The sequence below is a fragment of the Pan troglodytes genome, chromosome 11 (genome assembly GCF_028858775.2).
Source record: "Pan troglodytes isolate AG18354 chromosome 11, NHGRI_mPanTro3-v2.0_pri, whole genome shotgun sequence".
In the NCBI taxonomy this organism is placed as follows: Eukaryota; Metazoa; Chordata; class Mammalia; order Primates; family Hominidae; genus Pan; species Pan troglodytes.
In genome coordinates this window covers 38,638,504-38,657,567 of record NC_072409.2, presented here as the reverse complement: position 1 = coordinate 38,657,567, position 19,064 = coordinate 38,638,504, and the positions used below count along the sequence as shown (strand labels likewise).

At 39.5% G+C, this 19,064-nt stretch overlaps 2 protein-coding genes across 5 annotated transcripts in view; one reads left to right on the top strand and one right to left on the bottom strand.

Annotated features, from left to right (window-relative positions):
* The window catches only part of NR4A3 (nuclear receptor subfamily 4 group A member 3), a 43,254-nt gene extending 37,176 nt beyond the window's left edge, over window positions 1-6,078 (top strand). For all 4 annotated transcript variants that reach the window (XM_003951483.6, XM_063788450.1, XM_063788449.1 and 1 more), the window contains one exon: window positions 2,795-6,078. In XM_003951483.6, coding sequence (XP_003951532.1) covers window positions 2,795-3,042 — 248 coding nt within the window. In that variant the 3' untranslated portion in view covers window positions 3,043-6,078. The remainder of the gene's footprint in view (window positions 1-2,794) is intronic.
* LOC104007963 (uncharacterized) overlaps window positions 1-19,064 on the bottom strand; it is a 60,624-nt gene that overhangs the window by 10,666 nt on the left and 30,894 nt on the right. The window lies entirely within an intron of this gene.

Here is a 19,064-nt window from a genome sequence, read left to right as displayed (position 1 = left end):
AGCTGACAGACCACTTTTCCATAACATTATCTTAATTGAGCCACAACAATCCATGGAGTTGGGTTTTATTATCATTGTACTTTTTCTTTTAATTTATTACATAACATTGAAGACACACAGGAATAATAACAGCAAGGGCTGTGTATCTGCCACTCAATAATTCCGATTTTCCTGTGAAGACATTGAGCCTTAGAGAAATTAGGTCACGCAGCTAGTAAATGACACAACCAGAACTAGAACCTAGATCTGTCTAACTCCAGGGCCAGTGCCCATCTCTTTATAGCATATTGCATTGAGACAAGATGCCTGCAACTTACAGTCCATGGAGATCCCGCTGGCAATCTTCATGGTTGTATTTTAATATCATTATAACATATCAGGCCAGGTGCAGTGGTGCATGCCTGTAATCCCAGCACTTTGGGAGGCCAAGGTGGGTGGCTCACTTGAGGCCAGCCTGGCTGATATAGTGAAACCCTGTCTCTACTAAAAATACAAAAATTAGCCAGGTGTGGTGGCACACACTTGTAATCCCAGCAACTTGGGATGCTGAGGCAGGAGGATCTTTTGAAACCGGGAATGTTGCAGTGAGCTGAGATTTCACCACTGCACAGCCTGAGTGACAGAGTGAGACTCTGTCAAGGAAGGAAGGAAGGAAGGAAGGAAGGAAGGAAGGGAGGGAGGGAGGGAGGGAAGGAAGGAAGGGAGGGAGGGAGGGAGGGAAGGAAGGAAGGAGGACACATCAGAGCTTTGGGACCTTACAGATAATGAAGTTCAACCGTCTCCTTTTACAGGGCCCCAAAGTGGGAGGAACTTCCCCAAATCATACACAACTAGCCAAACTGAGGATAATGCAAATTTTCTGGTTCCCAGGCCTCTTATTTGGGACAAGAAAAAAGTGTCTGGATAGTTCTTCATTTTTCTTATTGGCTTTTGCTTCAAGGAAATCACTTTTCTAACAAAAATGCCCCCAACTTAAAAAATTAATTTAGAGCCAGGCACGGTAGCTCATGCCTGTAATTTCAGTGCTTTGGGAAACTGAGGCAGGAGGATCACTTGAGCCCAAGAGTTCAAGACCAGCCTGGGCAACATAGTAAGGCCCTGCCTCTACAAAAAATAATTTAAAAATCAACCAGGTATGGTGGTGCATGCCTATAGACCTAGCTACTTGGGAGGCTGAGGCAGGAGGATCACTTAAGCCCAGGAGTTCCAGGCTACAGTGAACCTTGACTGCACCACTGCACTGCAGCCCAGGCAAGAGAGCAAGACCATGACTCAAAAAAAAAAAGAAAAATTAATTTCGTAAAAATTAGAAACTATTGCTTGATTTCCCATTAGAAGGATGTCTTCCATCTCTCAAGAATTATGATTTTACATGTAAATGTACTGAGAGAAGAAAACTTCGAGATAACAGAGGCCAAGCTCTTCCCTTAGAAATGAGGCTCTGAGGCCAGGCACAGTGGCTCATGCCTGTAATCCCAACACTTTGGGAGGCCAAGATGGGAGGATTACTTGAGGTCAGGAGTTCGAGACCATCCTGGCCAATATGGTGAAACCCCATCTCTACTGAAAATACAAAAAATTAGCTGGGCATGGTGGTGCACACCTGTAGTCTCAGCTACTCGGGAGGGTGAGGCAGGAGAATCGCTTGAATTGGGGTGGAGGAAGTGGGGGATCAGTGAGCCAAGATCGCACCACTGCACCCCAGCCTAGGCAACAGAGTAAGACTCTGTCTCAAAAAAATAAAAAAAAAAGAGAGAGAGAGAGAAATGAGGCTCTGAAGTCTAAATGTTGAGGAAAAGCATAGTGATTTGTTGTGGATGTCAGGCTCCCTTCTCATTGCTTTGGAACAAGAGACCAGTATTTGCCTCAGAAAACTGGGTTCTAATCCTAGCTTTTAGCAGCTGAGTGACTTTGGGAAATTCATTTAACCTTATACATAAAATAGATCATAGTATTTAACATGGAGATCATTTTATATATTGTTTTGTAAAATATAAGATACTGGTATTTGTGTCTTAATACATTATAACATGCCTGCACCACATCCTTCTGGGCTTCCTCCCCTTCTCTTTGGCTTTTCCATCTCCACAGCAGGAGGACAGGTGTATTTTGTACAGAGTGCCAGGTGTAGGTCAACAGGGGTTTCAAGTGGGGGGGGAACAAAACAAGGAAAAGAAAAGCTGAATTCTTCTCAGTGCTGGTTAGCATGAAAACACAGGAATGCACTTTGCTGTGTTGGGTATTTTCGAGCAGCCCTTGCATTAGCAAATGGAAGTTACAGCCTCCCCACCTCCCTTAAATGAGTCTGTCAAGATAGAAACATTAATTCATTTTCCTGGATGTGTTTCTGTGTCACTCTGAAAAATAGTTGCCTACTGACAAGGCTTTGTGAGAGTTTAGTAGGATAATGTATGCAAAATAATAACCACCCTGCCATTCATTCCATGTGGCTGTGTGCCAGGAACTGTGCTTCCCTTGTGTTACTTACCTAAGCTGGCCATCCCAGAAACCCTGAATTGGGTATGATCATTTTCTTCATCTCATAAGGAAATGGGTGCTCAGAAGTAAAGAGACTTACTCTAGGGCACACAGCAAGTAAGTGTTGGGACTGGGATTCAAACCTTGGTGTTGCTTCATACCAAAGGCCATGAGCTATCTCTAACAGGGAGGGCACTTTGATTGCAAAGAAGCTATCCAAATTGGCAGAATGAGACACAGACCTCAATTAGGGATTCAAAGTGTCTTAAGATGTATTTGCCTCCTAAACTTCTTGCCCTTCTCTATCCCTCTGCAGAAAGACATGGGTTAAAAGAACCAAAGAGAGTCGAAGAGCTATGCAACAAGATCACAAGCAGTTTAAAAGACCACCAGAGTAAGGGACAGGCTCTGGAGCCCACCGAGTCCAAGGTCCGGGGTGCCCTGGTAGAACTGAGGAAGATCTGCACCCTGGGCCTCCAGCGCATCTTCTACCTGAAGCTGGAAGACTTGGTGTCTCCACCTTCCATCATTGACAAGCTTTTCCTGGACACCCTACCTTTCTAATCAGGAGCAGTGGAGCAGTGAGCTGCCTCCTCTCCTAGCACCTGCTTGCTACGCAGCAAAGGGATAGGTTTGGAAACCTATCATTTCCTGTCCTTCCTTAAGAGGAAAAGCAGCTCCTGTAGAAAGCAAAGACTTTCTTTTTTTTCTGGCTCTTTTCCTTACAACCTAAAGCCAGAAAACTTGCAGAGTATTGTGTTGGGGTTGTGTTTTATATTTAGGCATTGGGGGATGGGGTGGGAGGGGGTTATAGTTCATGAGGGTTTTCTAAGAAATTGCTAACAAAGCACTTTTGGACAATGCTATCCCAGCAGGAAAAAAAAAGGATAATATAACTGTTTTAAAACTCTTTCTGGGGAATCCAATTATAGTTGCTTTGTATTTAAAAACAAGAACAGCCAAGGGTTGTTCGCCAGGGTAGGATGTGTCTTAAAGATTGGTCCCTTGAAAATATGCTTCCTGTATCAAAGGTACATATGTGGTGCAAACAAGGCAGAAACTTCCTTTTAATTTCCTTCTTCCTTTATTTTAACAAATGGTGAAAGATGGAGGATTACCTACAGATCAGACATGGCAAAACAATAATGGCTGTTTGCTTCCATAAACAAGTGCAATTTTTTAAAGTGCTGTCTTACTAAGTCTTGTTTATTAACTCTCCTTTATTCTATATGGAAATAAAAAGGAGGCAGTCATGTTAGCAAATGACACGTTAATATCCCTAGCAGAGGCTGTGTTCACCTTCCCTGTCGATCCCTTCTGAGGTATGGCCCATCCAAGACTTTTAGGCCATTCTTGATGGAACCAGATCCCTGCCCTGACTGTCCAGCTATCCTGAAAGCGGATCAGATTATAAACTGGATTACATGTAACTGTTTTGGTTGTGTTCTATCAACCCCACCAGAGTTCCCTAAACTTGCTTCAGTTATAGTAACTGACTGGTATATTCATTCAGAAGCTCCATAAGTCAGTTGAGTATTTGATCCCTAGATAAGAACATGCAAATCAGCAGGAACTGGGTCATACAGGGTAAGCACCAGGGACAATAAGGATTTTTATAGATATAATTTAATTTTTGTTATTGGTTAAGGAGACAATTTTGGAGAGCAAGCAAATCTTCTTTTTAAAAAATAGTATGAATGTGAATACTAGAAAAGATTTAAAAAATAGTATGAGTGTGAGTACTAGGAAGGATTAGTGGGCTGCGTTTCAACATTCCGTGTTCGTACTCCCTTTTGTATGTTTCTACTGTTAATGCCATATTACTATGAGATAATTTGTTGCATAGTGTCCTTATTTGTATAAACATTTGTATGCACGTTATATTGTAATAGCTTTGCCTGTATTTATTGCAAGACCACCAGCTCCTGGAAGCTGAGTTACAGAGTAATTAAATGGGGTGTTCACAGTGACTTGGATACACCAATTAGAAATTAAATAAGCAAATATATATATATATAAATATAGCAGGTTACATATATATATTTATAATGTGTCTTTTTATTAACCATTTGTACAATAAATGTCACTTCCCATGCCGTTATTTTATGGTTCATTTGCAGTGACTTTTAAGGCAGTACTGTTTAGCACTTTGATATTAAAATTTTGCTTATGTTTTGCTAAATTTGAATAATGTTTGAAGATTTTTAGGTCTAAAAGTCTTTATATTATATACTCTGTATCAAGTCAAAATATCTTTGGCCATTTTGCTAAGAAACAAACTTTGAATGTCAAACTGATGTCACAGTAGTTTTTGTTAGCTTTAAATCATTTTTGCTTTAGTCTTTTTAAAGGAAAATAACAAAACTATGCTGTTTATATTGTCATTAAATTATACAATCAAACAAATGCCAAATGAATTGCCTAATTGCTGCAAAGTATAACCCAGATAGGAAATCATATGTTTTTTTCCAAGAGTCATTCTAATATTTGATTATGTGTTATGTTTATGTGTGCTTTTATGAAAGATTGTTATTTTTATATATCAAGATGATAGAACCTGGAATGTTAGGATTTTGAAATGTTAGACTTGGAAGGGGCCTGGTCTGTCAACTAGTCCAACCCCTTAAAATTCATAGAGGAGCAAACTGGGGCCCATTGAAGGGTAAAGAGTTACTCAAGGTCAAACAGCTAGTAACAGAATCAAGACTAAGACCTAATTTACCTTTCCATACTCTTTTTTTTTCTCAACTTCATCTATATAAAATCAGGCTTTTAAACATAACCACTAATATTTACCTGAAGATAACCATGAGTAAAGTATACTTTTGCATTAATTTTTTGAGCTTATATGCAAACATAATAAATATTATTAAATATCAGGAAAGCTAACATTTCATACAAGATAGCTTCAGACCAAATTCAAATTGAATTTGAATAAATTAGAAATACTGTGCATACATAACCTTCTTGTGCACCATGAGTATTTGGAAAGTTAATCCTTGTTTTTGTCGTGTCTATAAAGGAAGAACAAAACAAAACAAAAACAGAGCCCTAGAGAAATGCTGTTACTTTTTATTTTTACACCCATCAGATTTAAGGAAAAGACTTTTTAGCCATTATAATCTAGTGGTTGGAAGGAATGAAGAAGCTTTTTTAGTAATAGGTCCAGATATGAGTGCTAAAAATAAAGATGATAGCATGTTCTTCTGTCTTCCATAGTTATTACAACTATGAGAGCCTCCCAAGTCATCTATCAACTCAACTCCCTTTTTTTTTTGTCTTAATGTTGCACATAAGTTTATACAGAGTGGATGACCACACTAGCACAGAAGAGAACAACATGTATTAAAGCAGGTGATTCCTCCCCTTGGCGGGAGAGCTCTCTCAGTGTGAACATGCCTTCTGTGGGCGGAAATCAGGAAGCCACCAGCTGTTAATGGAGAGTGCCTTGCTTTTATTTCAGACAGCAGAGTTTTCCAAAGTTTCTCTGCTCCTCTAACAGCATTGCTCTTTAGTGTGTGTTAACCTGTGGTTTGAAAGAAATGCTCTTGTACATTAACAATGTAAATTTAAATGATTAAATTACATTTTATCAATGGCTACTGGTGTATTGAATAAGCCTGCTTCATTTAACAGTTTTCTCTTAATTATTATGTAATAGTATTTGCTGTGAACTCTTAAGCACATCCCCAAAATTGATTTTTTAAAGGCTTAGTAATGCTGAAAAATTAATAGGATTTCTGAATTGGATATATATTAAACCTTACTGATTGGAAAGAAGGACATTCTAAATTCAATAACCATTTATTGACTGCTTCCTAGGGGCAAACCACTGCCGAGTGCTTTGAGGAGATACAAACATGCACAGTGTGTGAAACTCCTATTTTTCTTTCAACTGTATATAATGTAAATAGAGCTAAAATTTGTTGGCTAAAAGTATTCTTTAGAGGTAAGAAAGATTCATTTCTATATCAAGACAATATGATACGGTTTGTGAACCAACATTTCCAAGAATCAAAGTTACAGTTCTCAAAGATGGATGAGTGCTCTCTGCCTTTTTGTTTAAGCCATCACTACTACATTACTTAGAAACCCCTTCTTTGTGGGTAATACAAATGCAACTTTTATTCAACTCTACCCAAAACATCATGTGTTCTGAGTTAGTGCAAATATGCTTTTTGGGTGTTGACAGCTCAAAAATGTGGGAGTTCTCATGACTGCATCAGTTCATGCATAAAGTATTGTCTGTGACATCTAAGTACAGATGAATGGATAAACAAAATGTGGTATATAAATACAGCGGAATATTGTTCAGCATTAAATTATAAATATATTATCTGTGTACTGTGCAGACACAGTACTTAGATGTCACAGACAATACTTTATGCAAGTGTTTGGTTTAGGAGCCAAACACTTCCTCCTGCTTCTCAACAGGACCTTCATTACTCAACCACAAACTATGATTAGTAAGAAAAGAATGACAGCTATAGTGGAGTGCCATCTGACATAAATTCAAATATAGGTGCTCTTATCAATAAAAAACAAAAGTAAGTGCTTGGCTACAATAAAAAATAAATAAGAGGACAGGGTTAAGCCCCTCCTTGAGGGACAATAAGGACAAAGGTGTGGTTTGAATGGGGAGGGGACCAGGAAGAACAAAGGTAAATAAAGGGGCACTTGCCTATGGTTGAATTCTTACAGGTTAAATGCAAAGATAAACACAAGCAACTAATTTCTGACTTTAAATTGTGGTAAAATACACATAAAATCTACCATCCTAACTGTTTTTAAGTGTACAGTTCAGGAGTGTTAAGTACATTGTTGAGCAAGCAATTTTGAGAACTCTTTTTCATCTTGTAAAACTGAAACTCTATACCCATTAAACAACTCCCCATTTCCCCTTCTGCAGCCCCTGGCAACCACCATCCTACCTTCTGTCTCTATACATTTGACTACTCATGTAAGTAAAGCCATACAGTATTTGTATTTTTGTAACTGGCTTATTTCACTTAGCATAATGTCCTCAGGTCCATCCATGTTGTATTATGTGCCAGAATTTCCTTCCTTTTTAAGGCTAAATAATATTCCATGGTATTTACATACCACATTTTGTTTACCCATTAATCCATCAATGGGCATTTGGGTTGCTTCCACCTCTTGACTATTATGAATAATATTGCTGTGAACATGGATGTGCAAATATCTTTTCAAATCCTGCTTTCCATTATTTTGAGTAATTGTTGACTTTTGAGCTTAAGCGTGATTCAAGTGCTTTTCAAGAATAATCTTGATTTTATGTGGGGTTTTTTTGCCTTAGGGACTGATTTCAGAGCCTTCCCATTTCTTTACCTCAGGAGGCATCTGAGGTTGCTCCATGAACAAGGCTGTTTATAAACCATTGTTCCAGGGCTAGGCTGAAAACTGAAAGGACTAAAATCTAAGAGGCTTAAGTAGTTCATCATCTTTTCTGAATGCTCTTCTCTAAGAAGGCCCATCCTTTGCCCAACCCGTTGAAAATCCCATCAGTTTCAAAGAGGTTTTTGCACCTTCTATTATTTACCATCCCTCACCATGTACAAAATTCTTCACGAAATGCTTCAGCAAAGTCTTCCTCAGGGTTGTCTCTGAGTTGCACTGTGACACTGACATGGGCAATGCTTGTTTTGTTTGGTTTTTGTTGCAAGTGCACTGTCCTTCCTGTTTTAGTTTTTCTGTCTCTGTCTGACTCATTTCATGGCTCCATCAGTGAGCTCAGGGATCATCAGCCCCTTCTCTGATTAGCTCCTGTGATGCTGGCCATCCCCATGCTGGGCCTCTAAGGGTACTTGATTTGAGGGGAAGAGAAGACAGACCTAATGTTACTAAACAAAACTCTGATCTGCTCACTCAGTGCACAGAAAAAGCCAAACACTGACACTGGGATTTGCAGTGATAGAAAGTGAGGCATTTATTGCAGGGTGCCAAGCAAGGGGATCGGGCAATTAACACTTAAGACCCTGATTCCCTGATAGCTTCCAAGCAAAGGTTTTTGAAGGCAGGGGTACATTTCAGGAAAGCAGAAGTTACAGGCAAAATCGTGAGTCCAACATGGAGGTTATACATTGGTTTGGCCTGAAAAGATGAGCTATCTTGAAGTGGGAGCTTACAGGTCATTGGGTGGATTCAGAAATTCTTTGATTTGCAATTGGTTAAGGAAAGAAGGTTTTGTCTAAAAACTTGGGTTCAGCAGAAAGTAAGGTTAATGTTTGGCCTGTGGGTATGACTCTTATCCAGGTCCCGCAGGAAGAAATTTAGAACAAAGAATGGTGGTCAGTGTTCAATCTTCAGGTCCCCTTTATCTAAGGTCTCCCTGACAATGGCCAGCATTTTTTCATCAGTGGGAGTCTTGGTTTCTAATAAACAACTCAAGAACATATGTTACGGTGTTATCTTTTAGTTTCTAGAAGGAACTAAAACACCTTGTGACTATAACTTGCTTGAGATTACTGTTTATGCTATTCCTTTTTTTCTTTTTTTTGCTTATGGGATTGCTTATTTATTTCTCAGGGATAGCTGGGTGCCTGGAATTTCCTTTGAAGAGATTCAAGATTTTTCCTTTATTTCCATGCTTGGGGGGCCTATTAGGCCCCTAAGAAGGACCCCTGCTTTGTCTCACTAACATTTATTAATAATCTATGGTGTGTGCCAGATATTCTAGTAAACCCTTTCATCTATGCTCTCATTAAATGGTTACTACTTCTAGGAAGGAGGTGATATCATCTGTCTGAAAATGGGGAAAGAGGCCAGAAGAGGTTAAGTATTTAGCAGCAGGACCTCACAGCTAGTAAGTGGATTTGAACACAGGTCAATATGGCTCTACTGCCCCCAGCTGCATTCATGGAGCTGTGATTAGACCCCCATTCCTTCCCAGAACACAGGGGTCCTCTAATCTCAGTTCCTTGCTCATCAGCAATGGTGAGAACTCTACCCAAGCAACGCAGCTACCATCCAAAACTCTGACTCAGCTTCATCATTCCTGTCTGCCAGACGTATCACCCGTCTTGTGAATTCTTCAGACTTCTTGACTCAACAGTCCCCATCATTGTCCCCACATTACTCAAAGCTTGTCCGTCACCAGCCTCAGTCCCACTGAGCCTTGTAATAACGAGGCCCTGCTCCACTTTTGGAATCCCTTTCTAGTCCTTTCATCTCTAAACACAAACATTCCCTATCCTCAGAGTGGGCTTCAAACATTCAACCCCTCATGACTCTTTTCTGCTTCCAGCCAACCTCCCAATTTCCAGGTGATTTAAAACTTCCACTCAGGCTCTGTAGTCCACATCTTCCAAGTTGTTCTCCTTTGGACTCTACAACCACCTCTCTGTCTCCTTCTGGTTACTTTCATAAACCCCACAAAGCCATCACCCCCCAGATCTGCCTTTTTTATCCCTGAGAAAAGATGCTGGAACAAATGCAGAGAAGCAGGCAATTCTTGCTCATCTCAGAGCCATTCCCTTCCTGGCAGCCTGGTCTCCATCTTGCCCTTTGAATTTACATGTCCACAAATACACTTTCTACTTTTTGTTCCTAAAACCGTAGTTTCTTCCCCCCAGCCCTTTCATCCTTTGCTGATTTTCTCCAGTTTTTAATCAATTGCTCAGAACCACATGAAGGTATTTTAAGTATAAATACACATACACACACACACACACGCACACACACACTACCCTAACATAGCTGCTTACATGCTTCCTCGTCCATATATACATATTCAGGGGATTTTTCCTTATTTAAAAAAAAAAGATACATCTTTATATTTTTATTTTTGCTTTCCACATTGTGAAGATTCTATGGGAAACTAAAAGAATATGAAGTTGAAAATATATAACTGATTAAAAAGAAAAAAGTGAAATATTTCATACATACAAAAGTGAAATTGATTTTATTTTATATTTTTGAGACAGGGTCTCACTCTGTCACCCAGGCTGGAGAGCAATGGTGCAATCATGGCTCATTGCAGCCTTGACCTTCTGAGCTCAAGTAATCCTCACATCTCAACCTCTCAGGTAGCTAGGACTACAGGCACGAGCAACCACGCCCACCTCATTTTTGTATTTTTTTTTTTTTTTTTTAGAGAAGGGGTTTCACCATGTTGCCCAGGTTGGTCTCAAACTCCTGGGCTCAAGTGATTCACCTGTCTTGGCCTCCAAAAGTGTTGAGATTACAAGCGTGAGCCACCACACTCTATGAAACTGATTTTAAAGCACAAAATAATTGTTACATATTTTATACATGTGAAAGAATAATAGAACAAACATATTTGAGCTTACTACCCAACTCAAGAACTATCGGAATCCCTGTGCCTCCCCAATCCCATTTCCCTCTTCCCTCCACCATTCTGAATTTTGGTTTATCATTATATATGTATATATTCCTAAACAATTTCTTGTTTAAATTTACATGTCTTTGAGTTTTGTATTTAGTATCATAAAGCATATATTCTTTTGCAACTTGTTTTATCTATGATGTTGTATGCTCTAATTCATTAATTTTCTCTCCTCTGTATACCTCTCTTAATACAGTATAATTTCTCTATTCGTTTTCCTGTCAAGGGATATTTAAGTTGTTTCCAGGTTCTTGCTATTACTAGCTATGATGTTATGAAATTTTTGTATACATCTCCTAATAAACACAGGAAATAATTTCCCTAGGCTGGGGGTTTTCAAAGTGTAGTCCTAGGATCAGCAGTATCAGCATCACCTGGGACCTTACTAAATGCAGATTCTCAGGCCCCACTCCAAAGTTACTGAATCAGAAACTCTGAGGGAGGGCCCAGCAATCTGCATTTTAGAAGCCCTCCAGGTAATTATGATGCATACCAAAGTTTGAGACCCACAGCTGTAGGCCAACCAAGAAGTAGAGTTGGTAGGATATGTGGCATACATGTTGTTTCCTTTACTAGATATATTAATTTTCTTCAAAAGCATTGCACCAATTTACACTCTCACCAACAATAAGAATTCCTACTGTTCTACATCTTCCTCAAGAGTTGGATTCATCAGAATTTTTTTTTTTTTTTTTTTTGAGACGGAGTTTCACAATTGTTGCCTAGGCTGGAGCGCAATGCCACGATCTCGGCTCACCACAACTTCCACCTCCCGGGTTCAAGCGATTCTCCTGCCTCAGCCTCCCAAGTAGCTGGGATTATAGGCATGCAACACTATGCCCAGCTAATTTTGTATTTTTAGTAGAGATGGTTCACCATGTTGGTCAGGCTGGTCTTGAACTCTCGACCTCAGGTGATCCACCTGCCTCAGCCTCCCAAAGTGCTGGGATTACAGGCATAAGCCACCATGCCTGGCCCAGAATTTTTTATTATTGTGAATCCAGTGGTTATAAAATGGCATCTTACTGTGCTTTATATCTCACTTTTTGCAGAACAAAGTCAATATACTCAAAACAACCTCTTACTTTTCAGAACTAGCTTTCCTTTCCTTTCTTTTCCAGCTCCCCCACTTCTGAAATGGTGTAATTTCTACCATCTTGAGGGCTAGAAATCTGGGCACTATGTTTTATATGCCTCTCTGTCTTCCAGAAGGCATTGGACAGTAGCCTTCTAGTGACAACATCACTACTATCTGGCTCCAGAGAGTGGCTCTACATATGAAAATTTCAACTTGGAGAGAGTCAACGGTGGTATCATGATAGGTGACATTTTAGGATGGCTTAGATGCAGGGTTGGTCTTGGAATATGTCTCATTTATATTGTAACCCATAAGTTGCTGGGGCCTCTTTTCCTTAGGATCCAGAAGGGATTGTTTTAAACACTTTATTCCACAGAGAGGGAGGTTGAAAGTCCTCCTCAAGATATCTGTAAATTCTGCCAACTTTTATATTAGCTCTGGCTTCAGGCTTCCAATTCTGTTTGATATTAACAATTTTTTTTTTCTGTACCACTGGTGTCATCTCTGCTTCTGGTGTTGCTCTGGAAGTAGAATTCAGATCTTTTCCAAAATTTCCACCCAAACATCATGAATAAGACTTTCCCAGGTTCTAGAAAACTATCTTAAGTGATGGCTGGTGACTTCTACCCCTTCTTCTTCATCCATCTCTCCATCCTTTTATCTGGAACGTGGATGCCACTTTAGACTATGGAGATAAGGGTACCTCCTAAGAACTGTAGCAAAGGAAGTTGGAAGGAATCAGCCTTGAGGATTTTATGGAGCAGAGCAACCCTATCTGAGCTGGATTGCACGTAAGTAGGCTTTTCATGAGAAAAAAAATAAACTCCTTGTTAAACCACTGTTATTTTGAGTTTTTCCATTACTCAAAGCTGAATTGTATCCCAACTGAGACACACAGTATGCAAGAAACATGGTTCATCTACAGCATAGGTGAAAAAATAGTCAGGAGTATCAAGGATAGTGACTCAGTGTGAATCACTCATGTTTTTAGGCTACCAAAAAAAGCCAAAGACATCTTAGGTCACAATTATTTGTTTATTTATTCATCCTTTGATTCATTCAACCTTAAACTAGGCCCTGTGTTTCGGCTTCCTCATAGTCTCATAGACCCAATGATGCCTGCCCTCTCAAGGTCTTAATTCTTTCTATTGTGTAGTTTTTCTCTTACTGCTTTCTAATTTCACCTTCACCCCTAACCACCTCATCTAGTATTTTCCCATTTCTATTCCTGAGAAAGAAAATCTGACTGATCTGGCTCAATTTGTCATGCGAGGCCACATTACAGATGCCTGGACAATCTGAGGAGTAGCTGTCCTTGGGTAGTCCCTGATCCAGTCAGCTGTGGTCCTTCAGAAAATATTGTGACTTGAATAGTTTCACTCTGGAGGGACTGAGAATAAAAGGGCTCTATGACTATCAAGTCTGGTATAGGAGGAAGCTTGACTTGATTCATGGGGCCAATTGCAGGGGGCAGGTTTGGTAGACTCATTCCTTCTTGATTCCCTTACTGCCTAGCACAATATTTGGTTCACTGGAAACCCTTAGAAAATGCTTGCTGAGTGAATTCAAGTTAGATATTCGTTGATGGGAGTAGGAGCTGGAAAACATGTCAAATTCCCAAGAAACAGATGATGTCATAATTTCCAAAACTGGTATCCAGAGCCAAAGTGTCAAGTTTCATCTTTTTCTCAACTTTAATGTAAAAGAAAGGGGGGTGGGGCGGAGAGAGAGAGAGAAAATCAACACAACCCCAAGGAAGGTTTGTTTTTTTCCTTTCCTTCGGAAAGCAGCTGTCAGTTTAACTTATCCCAAAATACTGTCAGTGATGAGCATGACTGAAAATGCATTTTATCTGTAATTAGAGAGATTACATTAAACACTATTATTTGCAGACACACATTGAATTAACCCTAATCGAGGCTAGCAAATAGTAGAGTCTGCCTATTTTTCCCCTCAAAATTTTTAGAAAATTGTGACAGTTGACACACAAGGGACAATGCTGACAAGATTTCTTTCCATCAAATGCCAGACAGTAATTGTAATTGCCTTTAAAAATGTTTTAAGCAGTTTCGTTAGTAAATCAGAAGTTGCCACAAATCATGCTGATAGTTTCTAAACATGGGGGTTGTTGACTGTGCATTCCAATATGAGTTTAATGAATTGATTTTCTGAGGAATTTAACTTTGCATCTGTTTTCAGGTATAATTAATTCACTCTGATTAATGTGATTAGCATAGATATCAGTGGATTACACATGATACCCTTTATTTATTCACTTATTTTTAATCTGCCATACTGTCCATTGGGAAATGATAGAAGTGATTTTTGGGAAAACATCTTGCTGGTGGCTCTGATCACATTGGATTTCTGCAAAGCAGAATCCTGGAAGGAATTCACTGATTATTCACAGCCTGTGCAGCAATGTACTTTTGTTTGAAGGACTTATTAAAGTTTACACAGTCCCTGCCTTTAAGGAGCTTATAATCCAGAGGAGAAGATGAGACAAACATTCCAATGCAAGTCACTCACAAGGAAGAATGACTGTCCTCAGATTCTTCATTCTCTCAGGACCCCTCCCCAACTCTCTTAAAATAATGCTATTATCTAGGGTAAACTAATGCTTCCCATTCTCCTGAGCAGTCTTAGTCATGGCTCCAATTACCACTCCCAAATCTGTATCTCCGACTCAGTCCTGTCTTCTGAGCTCCAGACCTCAAGGCTCCAGATGCCTCCAGATACCTTCACCTGGATATCCCAAAAGTACTTCAAATTAAACACACTAGACCCAAATTCATGACCTCCTTCCAAACTTGCTCTTCCATTTGTTTCCCCAGTCTCTGTAAATGGCTCTTCCATCCAATCATCCAGGCTAAACTACTACTATGAGTCTCAGGACAGAAAGGCCATTTATTTATTAAGTCCTCAAACTTCAATGTTCATCTTTAATGTTCATTGGAATCATCTGAAAAGCTTGTTATTATTATAATTATTTTGAGACGGAGTCTCACTCCATTGCCAGGCTGGGGTGCAGTGCTGCGATCTCAGCTCACTGCAACCTCTGCCTCCTGGGTTCAAGCAATTCTCCTGCCTCAGCCTCCCAAGTAGCTGGGACTACAGGCGTGCACCACCCACTCCCAGCTAATTTTTGTATTTTTAGTAGAGATGGGGTTTCACCATGTTGGCCAGGATGGTCTTGATCTCTTGACCTTGTGATCAGCCCACCTCGGTCTCCCAAAGTGCTCGGATCACATGTGAAAAGCTTATTAAAACAGTTTCTTGATATTCGTGACCAGAGATTCTGATTTGGTTGCCTGAAGTGGAGTCCATGAATTTGTTGGGAAGGGGACCACATTTGGAGAACCATTACCCTAGAGAATGTAAAGACTGAAGGCACATTTCCATAAACCACTGTATTAGTCTGTTTTCACACTGCTATAAAGAATCATCTGAGACTGGGTAATTTATGAAGAAAAGAGGTTTAATTGACTTACAGTTCTGCAGGCTTCACAGGAAGCATGGTTAAGCCTCAGGAAACTTACAATCATGGCAGAAGGCAAAGGGGAAGCAAGCACATCTTTACCATGGCGGAGCAGGAGAGAGAGCGAGAAGGGGGAAATGCCACACACCTTCAAACAACTAGCTCTCATAAGAACTCACTCACTATTATGAGAACAGCAAGGGGGAAGTTCACCCCATGATTCAATCACCTCTTACCAGGCTCCTCCCCCAACATGTGGGGATTACAATTCAAGATGAGATTTGCATGGGGACACAGAGTCAAACCATATCAGCCACCAAATCATTACTATATGAATTATTGCTGGAGGATGGAAATAGGAAGCAAGTCTTCTATGGGTAGAGCATCTCTGCATCACCCAGAGGCAATATGAATTAAAGAAACAGCTAGTGATTTAATTATTCCTTCATCCATCAATTATGTATTGAGTCCCTACCTTCTCCTAGGCACAGTGCAAAGCACTGAACCAGATTCTGAGATATAATGCTGTGTAAAACCATGACACAATACATGTTTACAGTCTAGTTTTAATAAGTGAGCTCAGGCAATTCACTGAGCCTCAGCTGTCCTATCTGTAAAACTGAAATAATAATACCACCGTGTATAGACTTTATGACAGATATCAAATAGAAGACTATGTTAAGTGCCTAGTTCAGTGCCTGGCACATTGATTCTCTAGAAGGATACTTAATGAACGGTAGTTAGTTCATATTGGTTTTATGTTAGAATCATTCACTTTAAAGTGCTAAGCAAGTGCTAATTGTTGTTATTATCTTTAGCATTATGTCATAGACTCCCTTAATGAACTTACCCAGGTAACTGACTAGACTTAAACAATTTTGAGAAAGGACCTCAAACAACTGAAGACAAGTTGGAATTTTGAGAGCTGTAGAACCCTCAGTTTCTTTCATTCTCTAAGATTATTAGGGCTTGGGTATTAATAGTAGTTTCCAAACTTTCCTCCAAAAACCAATTTTCCCAAATTAGTATATTGTTTGATTAACTGTAAATCTTCCAGATAAATTTGAAATGGCGCAGAAGCCAAGAGGATTGACAAAATCTGATCCTCCCTACTAGATTCTAGGATTTCAAGCATCTCCTTGGAAGGGAAACAGATACGGGGATAAAAAGAAAACTCCTCTTTGTTATTAGAGGTTCAGTGAGGTACAGTCACACAATGGAATACTATGAAGTCTTTGAAAATAGCCTTAATTAGAATTTGTTGATATGGGAAAAAAAAGTCAAAGATAAAAGGCATATTATACAGCAGTATGTATATCTTTTTTTTTTAATTATACTTTAAGTTTTAGGGTACATGTGCACATTGTGCAGGTTAGTTACATATGTATACATGTGCCATGCTGGTGTGCTGCACCCACTAACTCGTCATCTAGCATTAGGTATATCTCCCAATGCTATCCCTCCCCCGACCCCACCACCACAGTCCCCAGAGTGTGATATTCCCCTTCCTGTGTCCATGTGATCTCATTGTTCAATTCCCACCTATGAGTGAGAATATGAGGTGTTTGGTTTTTTGTTCTTGCGATAGTTTACTGAGAATGATGATTTCCAATTTCATCCATGTCCCTACAAAGGACACGAACTCTTCATTTTTTATGGCTGCATAGTATTCCATGGTGTATATGTGCCACATTTTCTTAATCCAGTCTATTATTGTTGGACATTTGGGTTGGTTCCAAGTCTTTGCTATTGTGAATAATGCCACAATAAACATACGTGTGCATGTGTCTTTATAGCAGCATGATTTATAGTCATTTGGGTATATACCCAGTAATGGGATGGCTGGGTCAAATGGTATTTCTAGTTCTAGATCCCTGAGGAATCGCCACACTGACTTCCACAATGGTTGAACTAGTTTACAGTCCCACCAACAGTGTAAAAGTGTTCCTATTTCTCCACATCCTCTCCAGCACCTGTTGTTTCCTGACTTTTTAATGATTGCCATTCTGACTGGTGTGAGATGGTATCTCATTGTGGTTTTGATTTGCATTTCTCTGATGGCCAGTGATGATGAGCATTTTTTCATGTGTTTTTTGGCTGCATAAATGTCTTCTTTTGAGAAGTGTCTGTTCATGTCTTTTGCCCACTTTTTGATGGGGTTGTTCGTTTTTTTCTTGTAAATTTGTTTGAGTTCATTGTAGATTCTGGATATTAGCCCTTTGTCAGATGAGTAGGTTGCGAAAATTTTCTCCCATTTTGTAGGTTGCCTGTTCACTCTGATGGTAGTTTCTTTTGCTGTGCAGAAGCTCTTTAGTTTAATTAGATCCCATTTGTCAATTTTGGCTTTTGTTGCCATTGCTTTTGGTGTTTTAGACATGAAGTCCTTGCCCATGCCTATGTCCTGAATGGTAATGCCTAGGTTTTCTTCTAGGGTTTTTATGGTTTTAGGTCTAACGTTTAAATCTTTAATCCAACTTGAATTGATTTTTGTATAAGGGGTAAGGAAGGGATCCAGTTTCAGCTTTCTACATATGGCTAGCCAGTTTTCCCAGCACCATTTATTAAATAGGGAATCCTTTCCCCATTGCTTGTTTTTCTCAGGTTTGTCAAAGATCAGATAGTTGTAGATATGCGGTGTTATTTCTGAGGGCTCTGTTCTGTTCCATTGATCTATATCTCTGTTTTGGTACCAGTACCATGCTGTTTTGGTTACTGTAGCCTTGTAGTATAGAACATTGATGCAAAAATCCTCAATAAAATACTGGCAAAACGAATCCAGCAGCACATCAAAAAGCTTATCCACCATGATCAAGTGGGCTTCATCCCTGGGATGCAAGGCTGGTTCAATATACGCAAATCAATAAATGTAATCCAGCATATAAACAGAGCCAAAGACAGAAACCACATGATTATCTCAATAGATGCAGAAAAAGCCTTTGACAAAATTCAACAACCCTTCATGCTAAAAACTCTCAATAAATTAGGCATTGATGGGACGTATTTCAAAATAATAAGAGCTATCTATGACAAACCCACAGCCAATATCATACTGAATGGGCAAAAACTGGAAGCATTCCCTTTGAAAACTGGCACAAGACAGGGATGCCCTCTCTCACCACTCCTATTCAACATAGTGTTGGAAGTTCTGGCCAGGGCAATTAGGCAGGAGAAGGAAATAAAGGGTATTCAATTAGGAAAAGAGGAAGTCAAATTGTCCCTGTTTGCAGACGACATGATTGTATATCTAGAAAACCCCATTGTCTCAGCCCAAAATCTCCTTAAGCTGATAAGCAACTTCAGCAAAGTCTCAGGATACAAAATCAGTGTACAAAAATCACAAGCATTCTTATACACCAACAACAGACAAACAGAGAGCCAAATCATGAGTGAACTCCCATTCACAATTGCTTCAAAGAGAATAAAATACCTAGGAATCCAACTTACAAGGGATGTGAAGGACCTCTTCAAGGAGAACTACAAACCACTGCTCAAGGAAATAAAAGAGGATACAAACAAATGGAAGAACATTCCATGCTCATGGGTAGGAAGAATCAATATCGTGAAAATGGCCATACTGCCCAAGGTAATTTACACATTCAATGCCATCCCCATCAAGCTACCAATGACTTTCTTCACAGAATTGGAAAAAACTACTTTAAAGTTCA